A 21,084-nucleotide genomic window follows, 5' to 3' on the forward strand; every position below is an offset into this window, starting at 1 on the left:
CCGATTTCGAAAATGGCACGAGGTACGATTAATCGCGATGCGGGAGCGTGGGCGAGCGCGCTCGCGCCCCTAACGAAGAACGCGGGGTCGGACGTAATCCGCTCTCAGAACGAAAGAGGGGACGAGAAAGCTCGCAGGGTAGAGAATCACCGTAGTGGCCCCCACGAGGTGGGGTGGTCGCGCGCTAGATGATATCCAGAGGATTATTCTCTCCCGGTCGCATCACAAACTGCCGTGACAAATCGCCCTATACTTTATGAGACAAGTCTTTCTTCTGTGCGGCCCGGCAGCCGCTTCACTCCGTCGGGGCATATATCACCCGGGGCTGTCGATATATTATCGCCCGCGACGCCTACCGAGTCGCTACTCAACAGAGTCAATACACGATGCGTCGAAACAAATAGCCTGCGAGAGACGCATAGCATAGCGCGAGCGGGAGAAGTGACAGTAGCAGCCGGCCGTCAGACGAAATCCTTCCGTGGATTTAGACGACGATATATAGTTCTCGAGAATCGATGCGCTCGCGCCTCTTTTAGCGATGTCTCTCTCGCAAGCGTGGAATACTGCAAACGCGTGAAAAAAAAAAATACAGAAAGTAATATCTGGTGCTTAAAGCGTAAACAAGTCACGGCGAGTTCAAATGTGCAATTATACATATACGGTCGGTAAAATTAACGCGGGTACATTAATTCGCGCGTATAAAGTAAAAACAGCATCAAATATTGAATTGAAATTCCTATTGAACCGCGCGAAAGTGTTACTCGTTGATAGCTTCTCCGCCGAAGATAATAATTTTCGATGCACCCTCGGTTTTTCGCGCCCCCACAACGTAAGCTTGGCACATTTTTAATTATGTTCCTTCCTATTGCGCCACGCCGTGTCTTTTAACGTGGGAGCTGTATAACTTGTTAATTTATAATTATGATATTCCTGGCCACTTTGTAATCGCGCAGCCGTTTCGCCATTCGGCGTTTTCTCAGCCCTCAGCCCGTCGTAGCCCTTCCCATAAATTTCCTGCTTTCAGTGGCCGATTTATAATTACCGCTTTCATATACCGAAGTGTAATTTGCTTGTGTAAATTCCACATGCTCGGCTCGATGTAGTAATATTTCACGAACAATTCTGAAAGGTATACGGTTTACGCGAGTGGCCGCATATTTTCCGCCGCCCGCGGAAGATAACGGTTTGTATGAGATTTCTATATTATACCCTACACTTTTTTTTCTCTGTCTTTCAATTTTATAGGAAAATTTTGCGGAACGACCCGGCTCGGGCGAAGGGAGGATCCTTAAAAAAAATGCAGAATTCGTAAAATTTTCGTGCACCCCGCGTGTATATAGCAAATATAAAAATTTATATCGTCACGCTAATATTAGTTTTTTGCGAGGAATGTCCTCCTCGAAACCGCGCAAGCGCGATAGCATTCTCTAAATATAAATTAAAATCGAAGCATTAATGTTTAAATTAATAACGAAGTAATTGAGACACGTGTGTCATATAGAACTTTAGCCGGTTTGATAATCCCGGTTTGTACGAAAATGACGCACCGTACAGCGAACTGTAATGCAATTAGATTTTAATAGGACCGTACATTATTCAGAAACGGCAGTTTCCACGCCGATGAAAATTTAGAGGCGATACTTTATGTTTTAATATTCATATGTCACATCAATGTCGAATAAATGCGCGATTGCTGTCCACGATGCTTTATAATATATGCAAAGTGAAGATGTAACTAATGAAAATTGAGGTGGAATTGTTTCTTCGGAATTTTTATTTTCACGGAAATTTTTTGCTCTCTTAAGAAGACATTTATTCTTATAAGATAATAGACAGCGGAAGTGTGGCAAATTTATCACGCATTTATCACGGAAGAATATCTTTAACTTCATAACGTAGCTTTATAATATTGAATAAATTACTTTTAATTGTCGAACTTGCAAAATATAAATAATTAAATTAATAAAAATAGTAAAATTAGTAAAATAGTTAAATTAGTTAATAGTTAAATTAGTAAAATAACTGAGTATTAGAAAAACGATTTTTTCAGTTTCAAAGAAAACAATTCTGGAATATTTTCTTTTGTTTTACACTTGTTCTACACACACATACGATATATTTTCTTTAGAATTTAAAACATCCTTTATCAAAACTTACAATTCATTAATTAAAAAAACAGTATGCTTATACTTTAAAAAACAATTAATACAAAAATATATATTTAATCAATTAATACAGAATTCGTATAATCGAAGGAGCTAGAAGGAGCTAAAGGAGAGTACAAATATCTAAAAATCGATTGCATTCCGGCATGATGAGGACCGCGGAAGGAACGGTGGCATGCGGCACGCGTGCGATCGGCATTCTGCGGTTCGCGGCCGCGGGGCATTGCGTTTTGCGCAGTGCTAATCGCGAACCGCGATTGCTTTCGTGAGAAAGGGAACGCTCTCTCGGCTTCGTTCTCGCGGTTTGAGCCCATGGCGGCCGATGTTTCACGGCGCTTTCGTGCGCACGGTGGCGCGGTAGCCACGCGACTGTCGAGCAGGTAGTGGCTTACAGCTTTTCGAGCGTGGAGTTTCGAGGTTTCGCGGTTTCGGGGAGGGATAGGACGGGTTGTGGGTGAAAGAGCGTGGGGTGGAGTGAAAGGGGATGAAGCGTCGGCGCCCGACGATACACTACACTACCCGACACAACGATGCGTGCGACTACTGCGACTACCCAGTGCGTGCCACGCGCCCGACATGACAACACGTATTTCCTCACGTTGCTCGTGTCGGCAACGAAAGCAAATCTTTCTGACGCCAGACGGTTCGGAAAGTAATGACAATTTTTGTAATAATCTGAAATTTGATTAACATATTTGTGCGATTGACATTATTGATCGCATTTGTACATTTTATTAATATGTATTTAATATAAGCAATTAAATTTAGAAATAATCCATAAATAGAGAATAAATTAAAATATATAATATGTTAGTTCGCAAAAAACTAAATGTATCCAATTCGATAAAAAATTCTCGTTTAAGTTTTTGCAACGTTAAATTTGACGAGATATAGTTCAAAATCAAAAGACAACATAGATAAAATAAAACATAGACAATTACAAATTATGATAAGACATTTTGTTATTTATCTAATGCAAAGAGCAAAGCATAAGAACACATGTTTCTATTCATAATTCATTGTAAGAGTTTTATTTTCAACGATGATAATAACGACGTCGATAATAATAATAATAATACTAATCATAATGAGACGAAAACGATGACAGAATATTTCATAGAATGCATTTTATTTTTAGCTTCCAACGTGCATACTAACGCGCTGGCATATAGAATGCAAAAGGTCACATTCTAGACTTATATTTTATACCGTATCCCAGTTTATTGCTCGCTGAAATGTGAAACACGTACTTTCTACGAAATATGCGACTGTCGTTAATAGCGTCTGCAATCCTGATGCCGGCGTATGAATGCAAAAATTGATCCAAACGATTTCAGCAGCTGTTCACAACACGTCAAAAGAGAATAACACGCTCTTCACTCCACACCTCTCATTTTTTATTCATGGGTCTAGACCTAGTAGATTTGTGCCAAGTTGTATGAGAACGGAACATATATCAGTCATCGTGCGCTTACTTGCTACAAAGAAGAATGATGACGAAGAGAGACAGATGTTGATAACTTCTCTGATTTATTATTATTCGACGATCTCTCGCGCGTCTGACGCTGATATTACGTTTCGCTCGCTCTACTCGATCATCGTCTTTAAAAATCTGAATGATTCGGATATTCCATTTAATAGCAATTTTCTCGTTTAAATATTCTTTTAACAACTTATCATATTTTTTCCTCTAAATTTTGCAATTAATCATAAATACTTCCGGATTTATCGTAATTTTACTCCGTTCTAGATAACTTCAATTACACTCATTCTCATAAATCCAGTATTATATCGCAATTATTTTTAAGACTTCTAAAAATTAGCAATAGTTAATGTTAAAAGCGGTACAAAAAATAAAATAATCATATAGCCGCGAGAAAAATGTTACATTTGACTTGCTTCAACATTTTTGCAATTTTGTTCAAAGTATAGAAAATGTACGTCATTTAGAAACCTCTTTGTACGCGATGTTTCTTACCGACTTGAAAAAAACTTTTACGTAGAATAGGCGCATTCAGCGTTTCAGTAGATGCAATTGCATGGCGATGGCTTGCAAGATGACCTGATAACAATCGCGATCGATAAAGAAAACAGCTTGGCCGACGATAAAGCGTAAACACTGCGTTCCCCCTTTGTCAACGTGTACACGCGGCTCCGCGAACGTGAAACAAGATAAAGCGGAACAATACTTTCGTCGATTAAATGGATGCACTTAGAGGAAATTAATTTTTCGCGCTGGAAATAATGGCATCGGGTTGCTGACATAATTGACGGCGCTTTTTATGAAATAATAACGAACCACGGCTTGTGCACGGGGGAGCAAAGATGTAATTTGACATATTAGTGCCGAATTCGGCATTATCACTTGTTAACTCGGACCTCGCGATAATTATTAGAAAATAAACGTCTGGTCGCCTAACTGCCAGATAAGGATAAGAACGCGCCTATCTAAATGATGTCGTTACAAAGTAGTTACGTAAGATAAAAGACAAAATTAATGTCTAAAAATAGATACGTCTGAATATTAGCGTAATATTTGCCTAAATTCAAGAAAATAACAAAATACTTCTCTCATTGCACATTACGGAGTATACAACATTTAGGACATCTTTCTAGTTATATTCGGAGTATATTTTCCGTGTTTCAAGAATAGTAACATCCTAAGACGTTACAAAAAAGACGGCGTAACAGCGTCGCCGAGGGTGGGTCGCGATTACAAATATTGCTCGTTAAGTCACGTCGTGTTTAAGTTCGCGGAGCGCGCGGGACGCATTATCGGTTGCTTACTTTACATCGTGTCGCCATCGCGAAAATTAAGCCGCTTGTTTTAAATGCTTGTCAAGAATTCCCAAGTTGTAAGTGGCCGTCGGTATCGATCGGCCACATTTCGGCGAGTTTACGCTTACACACCTGTTTGATTGCCTCGCTTCGCCTGTGTTGCTACAAATTGACACGACGTCCTGATAGCACTTCGCGACTTTAAGCCGACGTAGTCGCGCGCTGGACTGATATCATTCGAACGTTTTTGCTTCACTTTATTACATTTACTACAATACGTTTAATCGCGATATCTTGATTCGTAGTTTAACACGTAACTCCAGCGAACTTATAACCTCGTATAAAAATATCTGGAACGAATAAATCCCAATGTATCGGTGATAAAGATTTCACTTCAACGCGACATACATTTTACGCAATTTTTATTCAAATGTGAAAATTGATTGGTCAGATTCCGCTATGCAACTCGTCAACAGCTGCACAACACACGAAACTGACAATTATGCCATTTTGCAATCGAACTTATTTATGATATGTTTATATTTAAATATCATTATCATTATTATTAGCATCTTGAGCATAATATTCTTAATGTTATAATTTAAAAGAAAAAATGTGTTTCCCTCGATAAACGCACATCGTTACACTGTCAGCTTTCGCATTTTTGAGAACTAAATCACTATTCCACTTGCGTTGCACTTGACAATTATTGCATCCTGTTGCATCAGCGACGAGACCGCCGTGGCAGGTATATCCGCATATCCGCGAACGTACACACTGATCAATCACTGATAGCCTCGACCACCGATCTCGTATTTCCCCGCCATATGTCATTCCCGTGGATCTTGGGGATCCATGCGCGGCATCGATACGTAAAAGGTAATCGCTCGAATCCACTCCATTCACTGTCAGAAAAGTTCGTTGCGCGTTCGCTTTCTCTATCTCTCTTTCCCTTTCCCGCGTGTTCACAACACGACCGAGGAGGAGGACAATCGTCGTTGCGCGATCTTGGTGAACCGTTAGACAGAGAGGAGCAGATCGACAGGTCGCCTCAAAACGAACTTGAGCGAAAGAGAGAGATGGACGTACTGGAGGCGACCGAGAGAGCAAGCGCGAGTGTGCGAGGGAAAGAGAGAGCGAGAGAGAGACAGTCCAAACACACGGACACACGTGCCCAATGTGTCCGTGTATGCTCACAAGGATGGAAGAGAGAGAAAGAGAGTGAGAGTGAGAGAGAGAGTGTGTGTGTGTGTGTGAGAGAGAGAGAGAGAGAGAGAGAGAGAGAGAAAGAGAGGGAGAAACATACCCCAAAGGTGTCAGAAGGCGCTGGCAGTGTTCCGCGGTATATCTGCCGGTTGTCTCGAGACATCCACGCTCAGTAGGCGATACCGTGTTTGCCACGACGCTGCGAGGCACCCCAGGCAGGCCTCCGAGGGTGGCCTCGAAGGCGGTGGTAGGGCGACTTGCTGTGTTGTGTCGGATGCTACCGGGTAGCGAGTACTTGTTGTTGAGATGCCAGGTATAGGGGTGTATGGGTGGTAAACGCGGGGTATACGGTGACAGAGAGAAAAAGGGAGAGACAGAGAGAGAGAGAGAGAAAGAGAAAAAGAGAGAGAAAGAGAGAAGATGCATACACACAGGAAAAAGAGAGAGGGAAGGGATTGGTGTACAAAAGGAGAGAGGTGGGGGAGCGGGAGGGGAAGGAGCCGGGGGGTGGCACCCCCGAGAATGGCCTTGCGCAGCTACGTCGGCTGGCTGGCGGAGAAAGCGCGGGATAAGGCGGTGGTTGTGGCCGCGGGTTGGGTGGATTTGTACGTTGTGCGGGGGTGGAGGGTGCGCGCGAATCTCTAGCGGTCGCTGCTGCTGCTGCTGCTCCTGCTGCCGCTGATGCTGCTGCTGCTGTTGCCACTACCGCTGTCGCTGTCGCTGCAACCCGTTCCGAGCGGAGGCTTGTCCGCTAAACAGCCAGACACGCGAAAGCACGCGAAACACAACTGGGTCGCGACGTGGCTCCGTAGTCATTCTCGGCGGTATAGGGGTGGTCGCCGCGATACGGGCGGTGGCGGGGATGCAAGGCAGAGGGAGGAGGAGGAGAAAGACACGCGGAGCGTGTCGCGGAATGCTGACCGGATCATTGGACGTTGCTACGTTCAAGAATGAAGAAATGCCTCGACGATAGCCGTATAGGACGTAGGACAAAAGGTGATAAACAGGGGATGAACGACTACCGGCTTCGACGCGCGTTCATCGACAACGATGACGGACGACGACGAGGATAACGAAGATGACTTGCTTGCACGCGACGCGACGAGGCAAGCAGTCGGCCGAGGACGCGACAGGAGTGTACACGCGGCACGGATGCGCGCAACTCTGCGGGCGGGCACGACCGGCTGCGCTGTTTTCCTCCCTGCCGTTAAAACAATAATGCAATATTTAACCATACACACGGGGAGCGAGAGAAAGAGCGTAAGCGAGAGAAAACCCGAGAGAGGGGGTGCCGGCGTCGCGTCGGGGCAAGAGAAGGTAGGGAGGTAAGGAAAGTAGGGGCGGCTATAGGGGACGCGCGGGGGGACTTTCTCCCCTCCAGAGGCGCCCGAGAGGCAGCAAGTTGTAAGCTCTTCTTTCTCTTTCTCTCTTCCCAGCGTTCTCCAGCGATCGCGCGGTTGCTTCGTGCGCCGTTATTTGTCTCGATGCTGCTTTCTCATCGTTTTGTCACTGCGTCTCTCTCTCCCTCTCTCACCTCGTCTTTTTCCACACTCCCGGCTATCTCTCTCTCTCTCTCTCTCTCTCTCTCTCTCTCTCTCTCTTTCTCTTTCTCTCTCTCTCTCTCTCTCTCTCTCTCTCTTTCTCGCCTCGCGCGTGGTGCAAGCTTTTAGGGGCATCTCACCCCGCATCCAACGCTTTTATGCGACGGCGGCAGTAACAGGAGGAGAGGGCGCGAGAGGGATACGATATAGGGGCGGACGTCGTAGTGGGGGTCGGAGGCGGCGCACGCCTCTCTCTCGAAAGGGATGCGAGGGCCGGCAGCCTGGGGTGGCTCTAGACGCATTCTCCCAGCGATGCAGGTGGGCGAGCGCCGACGGAGAGGATGGAACGGACGGACGGTCGTGCACGCGTATACTCCGTCGTTCGACTACCTACTGACGGCACTGTCCGACGAAGAATTATGTTAGACTTTGCATTCGAAAATGTACAAGAAAACTTCTGTACATGCGTGATACTTATAGGCTGCGGTCCACTTGACGCTACAAGTGCTTCGAAGCATTCCTCTTCTCTTTTCTTTCAATGAAGAAAGAAGGAGAAAAAGAACGCTCCAAAGAATTTGTAGCGTCAAGTGGACCGCAGCCATAATCGGACACAAATCTGATTCTTCATATGATGATACTTTTCTTAGGACGATATTATAGCTACTCTCTTTCATCGTCGAGATAATGATATTTGGAAATGTATTTAAACACTGAAAATGAATACTCTAGCTTGTATACCAGTTTGTTGCTCGTTTGCTATTGTATATGTATTGTATATGTATATGTTGTATTGAACAATTCAGTTGTTTCAAGAGAGTTTGTCTGTAATTTCATCAAAAGAAATTTTCTCTCAAAACATTGGAGCGCAAGTTGAAGATTATTTTTCAATATAATGAATGTCAGAGAGGACCTTTACGTTATAAAATGTTCGAAGAATCAGCAGCAACTTTTCCAGCATATATCGGCTAACGTTTTTATATGTACGTTTGCCAGACACTTCACTTTAACTCAATAATCTCCAGCCTACATGGAATCAATTATCACATAACAATTAAGAAAATGAATGTGACGTTATTTTTATTAATATTTAATATAAATACCTAATATTTATTAATAAATAAGTTGTTAATCTTCAATAAATACCTTTTAATTTAATCTATACATATATTAAAGCTCCGTTAAATATAATTTGAAATTAAACAAAAAAATAATAAAAAAATGTAATATGTGTGTAGTTGTAAAGCAAGGAAAAGCTTTCATTTCTCACAAACCTATTGTAATTCAAAATTACTTATTACTGCCTCTCACTGTCTCACTTTTTGTTAAATAGGAATTAATTAAGTATATTAATCAAAAAAATCAATAGTTGAAAGACAATGTACAATATTGGAGACGTGTTAAACGTAATCCATTGCATTTAAATTTCCATTTTCTTGTATAACTCGATCACACGCGATGCTCCCTTTTAATTTGTGTTTTTCACGTATTTCAAATTGCATCAGGCATAAACGAGACGGTACTTACCGCTGCTTTCAATCAACCGCAATTTACTTTTATGCAAATTTTTATCAAACCGTGTCGCATTCATCACGAAATTTATTTCTACTATCAACCTGCGTGACGCTATAATTAATATCGCAGCATGTCTAATCAGCGAATATAAACCCTTAACAGTGAGATCAAATGCGGTATCTAAAATTACAATTTTCATCGATTAATCATAGTAGTAGTGCTTCATGATAACGTAACCAAATTCAAATTTAATTCGATTATATCAAGTGGACACGTCTGATATTATCTGTCAATGATTACTCATTGTCCATGGGCAACAAATACTGATTTATGTCATTCATTGGCTCTTAATACAGATACCGCGAACAGATTATACCATTTGATCCAGCCGAATTCCGTTCGCTCGGTCAAGAGTTCAAAAGGTGAATCATCAAACATGAACGCACTATTTAATCGTTGCATACAAGTAAAATGAGCGCGCAGCAAATGATTATGATCTCAATCTACATTTTTCTACTTAAATATTATTTTCAATTAATATTTTTGCGTAATGCCGTATTGATTGGATACCGCAAGTACCGCGCCACTTGAGACCAAGAAATAATCAAGATGTACTTACTAGATTAACTTAATGTTTACGCATCAAAATTTGTTTCTTAATTTCCCTATGTGCTTATTATTTCACGTGAAATGCGCACCGTCAATCGCCATATTATTAAATTCGCTTATTATAATACATATATTCAATATATTGCTGCGTATGTTGATTAAGTTATATTATTCTGACGAATGTCGCGAGCAAAATCAAATCGACCGTATCAAGAAACGGTGAGTTGAAAAACAGGAATAACATCGCGAAACGTTAAGTTGCGTTAATTAATAGCAGGTATAGCGATTGCAATATAAGTTAAGCCGAGGGGTCATAAGTTACGCGGAGAGATGGAAGTTTTCGATACGAAAGCGTCTCGTAAAACGGGGCTTCGACCCGCGTCATAAATTTGCAGTATAATTCCAAGAATAATCGTTAGGAGCAGATGTTGCTAACAATAATCTAGGTAGGTATCAGCACACAGGTCTACTAAAACATTCCGGAACCGATCCATTGATATACGTCGTAGCGCGCGCGATAGGTACGAATATAAAACTGTGTCGGGTAAGATTGTGCGCATGAATCGCGCAGCTAGATAATGCCGCGCCGGTGATCGAAGTCGGATATGAGAGAAGCGAAAGAATCGATTCGAGAAGGATGTCTGCGCCCTGTTGAGTTCCCATTGCACTGTCTAAGCTATAGCACGCGCGAATACATTTTTTGTAATCTGTTATTTGCATATTTCTTGGCGTATGATCACTAATATTTGAATTAAAGGTCTTTCATAATGTAATAATAATAATTTGATTAGACAAATAAATAGAAACCTACGTAATTCTCCATATCTTCTATTCTGCATTTTTCGATAAGAAAGTACGTCATTCGTGTGAGAAAGTTGTATATACATATTCCTTTTTTCTCTTATACCCTGTCTTTTTATTTTTTTATTATGTAAAATTATGCTTATCCAATTAATATTATACTTTTAATAAAATTATGCCAATTAAAATTCCTATGAGAGACACATAGCTATACTACAGCCATATTCGTTAATTATCAGCGATATTAAAGCCTTCTCTCCTAAACCGTTCTTGCATTCCCCAGCATAATTCCAAACGCTACTCGCCGGATGCTGGTAGCTCAAGCAGCAAAATTAAATAAGAGTCACGCCTGCATTCTGCGAGGCATTTCTCCTCCGTCGTTACGAGCAGATACGAGGTTGGTCCGCGTACGTAAGGTAGGTACTCGGAAAGGGTCATCCCAGGGCCCAGCCGCGCTATCCGGGGAGGACGATCGAGAGACGGGTAGGAAACGGTATGGGGGTAGTAGCTTCGTAGTCCAGATAGCCGGTACACTTAGCCGCGTGTATAGCCGTTCTCTCTCTCTCGAGGACAAAGTAGGGGCGCCGCTGGAGGGGGCAAGAAGTGAGGGCCGGTGGGGAGTGGGTGGCAAGCCGTGGGGGTGGCTACCACCCTTTGCAACCCCCCACCAGCGCAGGAGTCGCGTCGCCGACGCTCGGCCAATAAGGAGGCCCGCCGACACAGAGACAATTCAAATGCTGCGCCAATAACAAACGTCTTTTGTTGTTACACGGCAAACTTTCTTTTCGCCTGGTGCTGCTGTTTGTGCCGTCCCCGGGATGCCCAACCCCGGCGGCGGGCGCCCGCCACCACCCCCTGACTGCAGCCTCCACACCTCGCGACCGCCCCCTTACCGGCGATCCTGTCCGAGAGATATTTTTCTTTTTGCCTTTTCACTTCTCTTCCTCCTGGCTTCTTTTTTTCGCCATTCTGTCCCCCGTCTTCTCCCTCTCCTTCTCCCTGCCTCCCGCGATCCAACGGAGCGTCAACATATTAAAACGGGGGGATGCAGTAGGCGGTGGCGGCGAGAGGATCTGCGCAATGCTGACATTGCCTTTCCGCGTTTGTCTGGGCCGCTGCCTTTCGCCGTTTCCGCGTCTTTTTCTCCTTCTACGTCGTAGAGCGTCTTGACGCCTGCCTCGTGGTGGTCATCCTCGCCACATCCTTCGAACATCCACACTCCTCTTCCCTTCTTGTGCACCATCGTATCTCCAATTCGTGTATCAAAGCTCGATAGAGTTTATCTACGACGTATTGTTTAATATTCACGTTTTTTGCCATTGGAAGCAAAAAATCGCAGATAAATGTATTATCTCCTTTTTCAATTGCTAGTTCAATTATAATGAGACATACGCATTATAAGTACATGTATCAAATTTTTTCACTTGTAAATTTAGAACAATTTTATATGCATCACAACAGTATTGATGCAACTTTTTACCGTTATAAATTATTTAGCTTGGTAAGTCCTCGAATAATATACAAAATAATATAAAATATATTATTCATTGTAAAGTAATTTTTAATATATCTCATCGTTCCTGTTTCTAAAGACATGTGATTATCTCAGACTCATGCGGCATCAGGGCGTCGTCGGATTAAATACTGATGAAACTTCGCCAATCGACCTCGCTTAATGTCTCGTCTTAAAAGAAAGGAACATCGCCAGACCACCGGCGGGGTTGAGGCAAGATGGAGCCACGACGGAACGAAAGGATAAATATTCATTGACGTCTTCATCAAGACTTTTATGACCCCGGCAGAGAGGATGAGGCGACGGGAACTACGAGACTGCTTTACGTTGCCTTCGGCCAGTTCGCCATACAGTTTGTAGCGTTCGAGTGTATAACGCGAAAAAGTAATGATAAACGGAATAATTTCACGTTATTATACCTAACGAAACATATAGTTATATAATTATAGGGAAATTATAAGTTAAATTTTATAGTTAAATCATGAAATATATAACGAGCAATATTTAATAAGATACGTCAAGTTAATATTTAGTAATCTTAAAAATGACTGTAACATATTCATTAAAAGTAGATCGATAAGGTCAATCGCATGCGATAATTAACGATACAGATATTCATTATTCTAGTATATAATTTATGCAATTTAATATGTATGGTAAAATCATGCGCGTGCAAGAATAACCAAACTCTGACTAGTATAAAATATCTGTTTGACACATTTAATGCTTGATACGCGATAATCTATTAAAACCTTGAAAATCTCCAGAAAGCGATTCTAAATATGTAAAGTGCATATAAATCACCATAATATATAAAAAAGATAACTTTTTTCACTAAAAAAGATAAAAAAAAATATTTGTTAACGTACAAATATAAAAATATCTTTTCTAACATAAGAAAAAAAAGAGCGTAAAATAATTAAGCATTACTAGATTCTCTCTCCTTCTAATTTTGTTTTCACTCAATTATACAGACTGTCCTTTTTATTTGGAAAAATTTATAAAGTTCTGTGCTCCGACTGGAGCTCGAAACCTCATTAAACAAATACGCCAGTCAATGAGGGACCGGGGAATGTCGGGAATCGAAGCGAGGTGGTGTCGAGGCAAATTAGCCGCGCGGATATCGCCGCCGGATGTGCCAAAATTCTCAAGCAAGTGACGGTACCGCTTGCGGGAGGAGAGTTAAAGGAAAAAGGAATCTGTCGAAAGGCTGGCTCCTCCGCGGCGCGAAGAGTAGCGCACGAGGGTGGGCGGCAAAATTGAAATTTCTTCGCTCGAGCGACGACGCAGCAACTCATAAAAAGTTTAAACGTTTCACTCTCTGGCTTGGTGCTCTGCTGTTGCTCTGCCCGAGTCTCGCCTTTTTTTTCCCAATATAAACTCCCTCTATACCCTCACTTCGCCTGTCGATTGACTACCGCGTCTTTCTCCATTCACCCTGATACGGCTCTCCGGCTCTCCAACCCCGTCACCCCTCGCGGAGATGCTTACGGCTGGCAACTTTTACCCTGAGAAATTAGGGGCTTTACCGCACCCCTCTCCGTCGCGTTTACCCTTCGAGATATCGCGAAGCCAGCATGCGTGTCATTCGCGAAGTATCGTGGGCACGATTGTTTTTATTTAAGTGAGTCGCCTGATATATTAAATTCGGAAGCTAGTGGCTATAGGTATAAGAGAAGCAATTGATCTTCTAATTATAGAGCCTTGTTGGACTGCGCTTCACATCTATAATATATAACGTCTGTATGAGTTTCAAGTTAAAATTTAATTTATTCCTACCATCGCGGTAAAACGGATTTAAGTGCCGTCTTATATTTTTTATTATCACTATCCCGAAGGAAGTGATTACGTCGAGAATTCTGCATCGCGTTTACAGGTTACTATGTGTTCAGCTACGAACCACTGAAGTTAACGGGCGAGGGTTGCTGACTCTTATTTACCGATATGCTGATGTAATTATTATATTGCCTTCAATCTCTCTCTTCCAAGCATGACTTCTCATTATTTGCAGGATTAATATCGTGCGTATTCATTAGCTGAGACTCGAGCGGTCTATCCGCATGAGCGGTCAGACTGGTTTTTGTATTGGTCTTATATTAGATATTTCTATAATAATTTCGCAATAAAATGAGATAAATATTTCATCTGCGTTTAATGCGGATTTTCGACAATTCAATCATAGATTTACGCTCGAGGGCCACTCCTCGATATGCAAATTTATACGATTCTGCGTATGTTGTTATATATATCCCGCTGTCATTTATATACAGAACCGCCTAACGCAATTAAAAAAAAAAAAGGAAAATTGTAGCTGTATAATCTGCCAGGTACCGTTTTCATAATGGCCTGTGTCAACCGTCGTCTTCCATTTCTGGATCACGCAGACCAAAATAGTTTCTCTCGATGCCCCGTTCAAACAATATATATTCAAATGGATAATTTGATCCCGCCTGGACGCGAACGCACGGACGGGGAGGATAGAGGTAAAGAGCTGAACGGAGGTGGAGGGCGGAGACGTGTGCTTTACGGCTCGTTCCATTATGAAGGCAGGATCTGACGACTGCCGATTGAAAATAAAAGCGGGCGGCACACGGAAAAATGTTGCTGCAAGAGCGGCAAATATTGTTGCGCCGCCCGCGGTCCGGAGACAGCGCGGCGCCGAGGCCGCCGCGCCGGTGGCGGATGCCCGGTCGAAATTATTAATCGCGCCGCTGGTCCTTCGACCGGCGGCAAATGTTGACGTTACCGGTACGACGAACGTTGCGCGATCGCACACCGACGTGCATCTGACGGTGAACGGCGCGGAATTTAAGAGCTTCGGGAATTAATTGTATCAGCACGGTGCGCCTCTCTTGTTTCAACGAGCGCGCTCTCTCTCCCCGTTCTATACGCGATTAAAAATCGTTGGCGATTCAATTTATTTAATTTAATTTAATATCCTCCCTATCGCCGTCTGCCATTGACGTTAATATTTGTCTCTCACAATAAAATAAGAAATTAAAAATAAATCAATATTTATTTGTTACATTTAAATTTTATTTACTAAAATTTTTTAAATTAAGAGATTATAACGTGTCCCTTTTTTGAAATATTCAATAGATAATATTTACATTCCCGTAATATATTAAATAAAAATAAAAAACACATCTGCTCTTTTATTTATTATTTAACGGATGTTTCATATTTTGAATGATTATTGAGATTTTAATATGGTAGAAATTTTTAAAAAATTTAAATATCTTTCAGTGCGATAGCATATTTAATAAATATAGCCGATTAATAGTGCCTGATCAATTAGCAAAATCCGCGCTTTGCGTATATTCCCGAAATAAATGCAGTTCTTCTCTCAAATCTATGGGAATCTTCGACGAGATAGAGATGACGGGGGGGATGAAGCCCGGTTGCTTATAGGTCGCATGGGTGTCAGAGTCGATATCTTGCCGGCTCTGTGTCACAGAAGGGACGTTGGCGGCGGAAGGGTAAGAGACGGGTAAGAGAATCAACGGGGAGCGAGAGAGAGGCGGGGGGAGAGGGTGAGTCGTATAGTTGCCGGGGGTAGGTGCGGCTGCGAGCGTTGGGGAATGGGTACGAGCGAGGGGGCATGATTAGCATTACACTCTGAGCCTCGATGATCAATAGTGGAAACGTCTCTCCCTTCATTCTCATTCTCTCGCTGTGTTAGCCTTATCTCCCTACCCCCCTCGCACCCTTTTGCCCCCTCCCGGCATCGGATATGCGCGAATCTCCCACCCCCTTTCCCGGAGCTTTCTGTCGCCCTTCCTCCCCCCTTTTCTGCGCGCATTCCGAGTACCTATTTCTCTGCCACTCTGTACTACTCCGAACGCCTTTCTCTCTTTCTCTCTCGTTCTCTCTTTTTACCGAGACTCTCTGTTTCTCTTTAACGCAAATGCTCAAAATGATAGTCTTCAGCTATGTACTGCTGACTTCGGACCAACGAGTGTAAGCTGCAAGATTATTATCATTATTTAAAATTGTAAGTTGATTAATGAGACATTAAGAATTTGTAGAAAATCCAAAATTCAAATTGAATTGTAGAAAGTTAACTTAACAGCTTCCTATTATTTCAGGCAATCTTACGTTCCGATCGTTGAGAACAGATCGCAAGATTGAAGTGCTATGAAAGAAAGCCGCGCATTCATCCATCTAGAGGAATCGTATCGCCTCTTTTTTTCGCGCGAAGCACCTTACAAACCCCAAACGCACCATTCCCTGGCAGCGCGGGCATAATCCTTTGGCGCGAATCGCCACGCCACCCTCTCTCTCTCTCTCTCTCTCTCTCTCCGCCCCATTCCCACCGCGACATTCGCCGAAACGAAATGTGTCTGCAAGTTCCTCACATTTATTCTGATCGCCGTACAAAAAAGTGCCGCATCAGCCGGATGATGCGTGGTGTATCTATACGTACGTACATAAAGAACCGAGATTTTCCTCTTCGGCGTCTCGAGTCTTTATACGGCGTAGGTTACACCTTCCTCGAACCCAACCCCGCGACGCCAGCCCCGAAGACGACCCGGGGATGTTTTATTTGACGGTGTCAGCAAGCGGGAGATATTAACCGAACAGCTCTCGCCCGCTGGAATTATGTGGGCGGATGGGTGTGGGCGCGCGCGAGATTCGACTTCTATGGAATTTCCGGAGAACGCGGTATTGTAGCGAAAGAGAGCGATGGAGACGGTGCGGCGCGGGACGGGGGCGGGAAGGATAGGGGAGAAGGATATAGAGGGAGAAGAGGACGAACGACGGGTCACACAGGGAATCTACCGGGGCAAACTTCACCATTCCGGATACCATGGTACCCCGGAGACACTGGCCGTGCCTAACTGCAGTCTCATCCCTACCGGTCGTTACATCGTCTGGGTATCTGCATCTGCATCGGGAGCATATCGTATTCGGCGGTAACTCACGTGGCGCGTCATCCTTGTCTGCCACCGCCGCCTCCTCCCGCCCCCCGCCGCACGTCGGACTCAGAGGTGATCAATGAGACCGCCGGAAACGACGGAGTTTTTGCGAGATCTACGCGAGGCACATATTTAGAAAAGAGTACTCGAGAGATTTTGAGACTCCTCGGGAAAGTATCGCGAAGGGATGCGAGATATTGAGGCGATCCGTCTTATCGCCGATTGTTTCGAGAGTTTAATTAGTTATACTTCGTATATCTTTCAGCAATGTAAAAGATATTTTAAAAGCGACGTTGGTATGGATCCTTATCTTCACGATGTCGCTCAACGTTCGCCACGAGATAATTAAAACGAATTCCGTAAACTTTTCTGTGTATTTCTGGCCGACTGCTTCGAATAAGTTTGAGAAAAGTAGCAGTTTTTGGAGAACTTTCGTAGGAGTGACACTAGCGGCAATAAAAATTTGCGAAGATAAGACTTCGTCCTCCATGGATTATAAATAAAAAAAAAAGAACGTGGCGACGCTTGACTGTCCTAGATAAGATAATGCTCGAAAATAATTTTTTATCCTATATTATAGAGTACATTACTTACAATCTGCGTACATAAAACGCAGGTTTATTTTTAAGAGACAAATTTAATCATGCAAAATTTTATGTAATGAATATATAAATATTGATGAACTTAAGTAAAATAGATACAAGATCCAATTTTCTTTTTCACTGTAAACGATTAAATCGTGATTCTTATCAAAATAGTATTTGCTTTACAATGTATAAAAAGGTTTCACAGTCCACTAAAAGAAAGCAGTTGAAGAAAGCTCACTTATGTGAAAAATACATAATTGCTACTAGCAATTACGACTAAATGACCGCGTGAAGTATCGGAATCCTCTCTACCGTTCATCTATATCGCGCACTCCCACTCTCTCTATTTCCTCTCTTACTTTGACAATTTCTTTCATCGGATCTCCTTTCGGTTCATTTGACGGGACGACCTTTTTTCGCGCCCGCCGCACAAAGTGTCGATCCGTCGTTGTCTTAATGGGTGGCAGGCCACTCGTCCTTATTGCAGACTTAATTACTACCTGACGCCAGAAAGTTATAATGGCCAACAAGGAGTACTCGAGGGCCCTGGAACCTTTCAGCCAGACGGACAAATCACTGTCGAAATAAAATTTTCTTATTCCAGCGATATTTCAAGTGATGCCGTCGATCCATCATCTCAACTTCTCAGCGGTCATATAAGACAAGAATTATGGCCTTTATTCAAATGGATTTAGTTTGCGGCGAATCTAAATTTTTATAATAATTATATAACTAGTAGCAAATATTGTTAACTAATCCTTTGATTTTAATATGTACTGCTTATCTTCTTGTTTAATTAGAATGTCCATTTAATTAAAGAATCTTAACATACATCCACGTCTGCGAGTTTCTAAATCCAAGATATGTAAAATTGCGATAAAATAAGATATACACGTCACTTTATACATTTCCTTAAAGCAGTTGTTACAAAAAAGAACATTATACATAAAATGTAAGTGAGTACACGACGAGCTATTTATACAAGTAGTTTTCCTCCGAAAGAACAGCCGCGAAAAAGACACACCTCGGGCAATCGGCGTAGAAACGACTGCCGGCAGTAAAAGAAAACTATGCTTACTACAAGGAAAATTTTTATCGACTTGAAGGTCGCGCGCGCGAACGATACCTCTACGAGTGATAACATAACGTGGAAATGGCAGAGCGCAGCAGCAGCCACGCGTTCGCAAGGGATAGTCTTCGAATCGAAAATCGGTCGCGGGCGAGGTGGCGAGGGTTGGAAACGGCGAGCCTAAACAATATCTTGCGGCAATGTAAGGAGCGTCTATTGGGCCATTACCGACGGTGGCTGACCATTTTGGCCATTTGGCTTGGACAGTGCTACGTCAGCGGTCTCGATTCTCCCGCCTGTTCTCCGCCTATTTCTCCTTTCTTCCCCGACCAGAGTCGAACTCGACTCACTTCCGTCCTTCTGTCCTGCCCTTCCCTTCCCTTCGCCCGCTGGAAAAAAGTTTGTATCGTCCGGCAATCGAGCGTGATCAAATTAAAATTACAAATTTACCTTGTAGGAATCATATCTATTATCTTATTATCATTTGTAATCTACTTCTATCAGCTATTTTTTTTCTCTTTATCACCATGAATGCGTAACAATTGCAACGAAGACACTTGAACGACTTAAAACTTAATTTTCAGTTTCAATCTACGATCCCACTCTAAAATTCGATATAAACGCGCGGATGTCGAGTGGTGTCCACGGTTTTTACGCCATCCACGGCGTTCAAGGCGCGAATCGATAGATCCCGCACAATTCATTTCTAAGACGGTGGGAGAAAGCACGCGCGCGGCAACGACATTTCGAAGAATGGCAGACCGAGAAACCAAGCGAAATCGATCGCAGCCTTTCAATGTGTCTCGGCTTTATCGTCGGCCATATATCATCGTGCCTATATCACGGCTGTGGGATCTCAAAACTTTGCGTTTCTCTTTTTTTTCTTTCGGGATGTGTGCTGGATACGCGCGATATCCCTGAACCCGAAATCGCGAGCTCGATCCACAAAACATAACACATCAGGGGGAAATGAAACACAATTTCCGCTGACGTCACATTCGCATTTGAACCCGGTAATGCGGGTGTTCGGTAATATAACGCAATATTTTACATTTCGTATATCTAATCGAAACATTTTTAAATGGCAGCAAAAAAAATATCAAATATATTGTTGCCCGCGCGGATTAATAAATATGAATATGAAAATACGATGCAAAAAAACATGTTATCATAAAAGTTACTTATTTAATTTAACAATATATTTTAAATATGTTACAGAGTTACGATGAAAAAAAAAACACGCGCAGAAAATGAATAAAATTCTCACGTATCCTAAACGACTTTTTATTTTCCAACGCGACACACCAGTCGTCCTTTATAAAAGGGAATTCAAATTTTCCAACCGCCAGAATCGTTGAACCGCCCTGAACCGTCGTCGCTTCACCATCGACTCCGAGGGAGCATTGAAATTCGATGCATGGCGCGCGGCGGCGTTTACCTTCCCGTATAAAACAAGAATCGCGCAATTCCCGGCGGAAGCGCGTATTATCAGCGTCTCGAATAAAATTCAAAGACAAACGCTCGCAGGGAACGCTCGTTTTCTCCCCATCCCCCCGAAGGCGCCACCCTCTCCGCCGCGCCACGCGCTTCTTCCACGCGCGCTCCCGTTCCTGCTCCAGATCCAATTCTCGGTCGCTTCTCTTCATCACCCCCCTCCCTCCCCCCCCCACCCCACCCCACCCTTCCACCTCCTCCTCTTTCTCCACCCACCCTCGCCGCGCTTCTCGTTCCGCACTCTTCGAAACATTGCGCGAAATAACGTTAAATATTTACTTTCGGGACGATTGTTCCCGTCGGTACGACGGGATAAACATCATTATGTAATGTATATAAAGCCGCACGGCGGACGGAGATAGGAACGCGCGCGAGAATATGCGGGCGGAAGACGGCGAATAAACTTTTCTGCACCTTTCGCGCGAAGGATTGACCTTAACGCGAGAGAAGCCCCCCCCCCCCCCGTTGGATCCATCCATCCATCTGCCCTGTCCGCTCGCCGCGCTATGTCGATGTCCACATCCCTCATCCGCACGCCCATCCATCTAAAGCTTGTGCCCGTCGATTGCTTCGCGGAATCACGGTGAAATTTCAACCATTAGACGAGATTCAATATGTTCAACAACTTATAATGTAACCCGCTACCCTTGTTCGCAAAGTCAACTGAAGTTTTATGAGTTTTATGGATTTATAAGTACATTTAAATCAGAGCAAATACGTAAACGAGCCCCCGATGTTCACTTATCCTCACATTGCCCATCTCTATACTTTCGACCAAGTTTTTTTTTCTCTTCCGAGCAATTTTTGAGACCGATTTTAAAATATTTTTATGCAGCAATTGGATTAAATTATTAAGAATCATTTTTTCAGTCATCGTAATAATATCACGT

At 43.0% G+C, this 21,084-nt stretch overlaps 1 protein-coding gene across 24 annotated transcripts in view; it reads right to left on the reverse strand.

Annotated features, from left to right (window-relative positions):
• The window catches only part of LOC112459522 (forkhead box protein P1-like), a 288,209-nt gene that overhangs the window by 49,675 nt on the left and 217,450 nt on the right, over nucleotides 1-21,084 (reverse strand). The window contains exon 1 of one of the 24 annotated variants that reach the window (XM_025023684.1): nucleotides 6,250-7,229. The exons of the other annotated variants lie outside the window; for them this stretch is intronic. Coding sequence (XP_024879452.1) covers nucleotides 6,250-6,312 — 63 coding nt within the window. The 5' untranslated portion in view covers nucleotides 6,313-7,229. Of the gene's footprint in view, nucleotides 1-6,249; nucleotides 7,230-21,084 lie in introns of those variants that run through there. 24 annotated transcript variants of the gene reach the window in all.

The sequence above is a fragment of the Temnothorax curvispinosus genome, unplaced genomic scaffold (genome assembly GCF_003070985.1).
Source record: "Temnothorax curvispinosus isolate PA1 unplaced genomic scaffold, ASM307098v1 QBEX01009885.1, whole genome shotgun sequence".
Classification (NCBI taxonomy): domain Eukaryota; kingdom Metazoa; phylum Arthropoda; class Insecta; order Hymenoptera; family Formicidae; genus Temnothorax; species Temnothorax curvispinosus.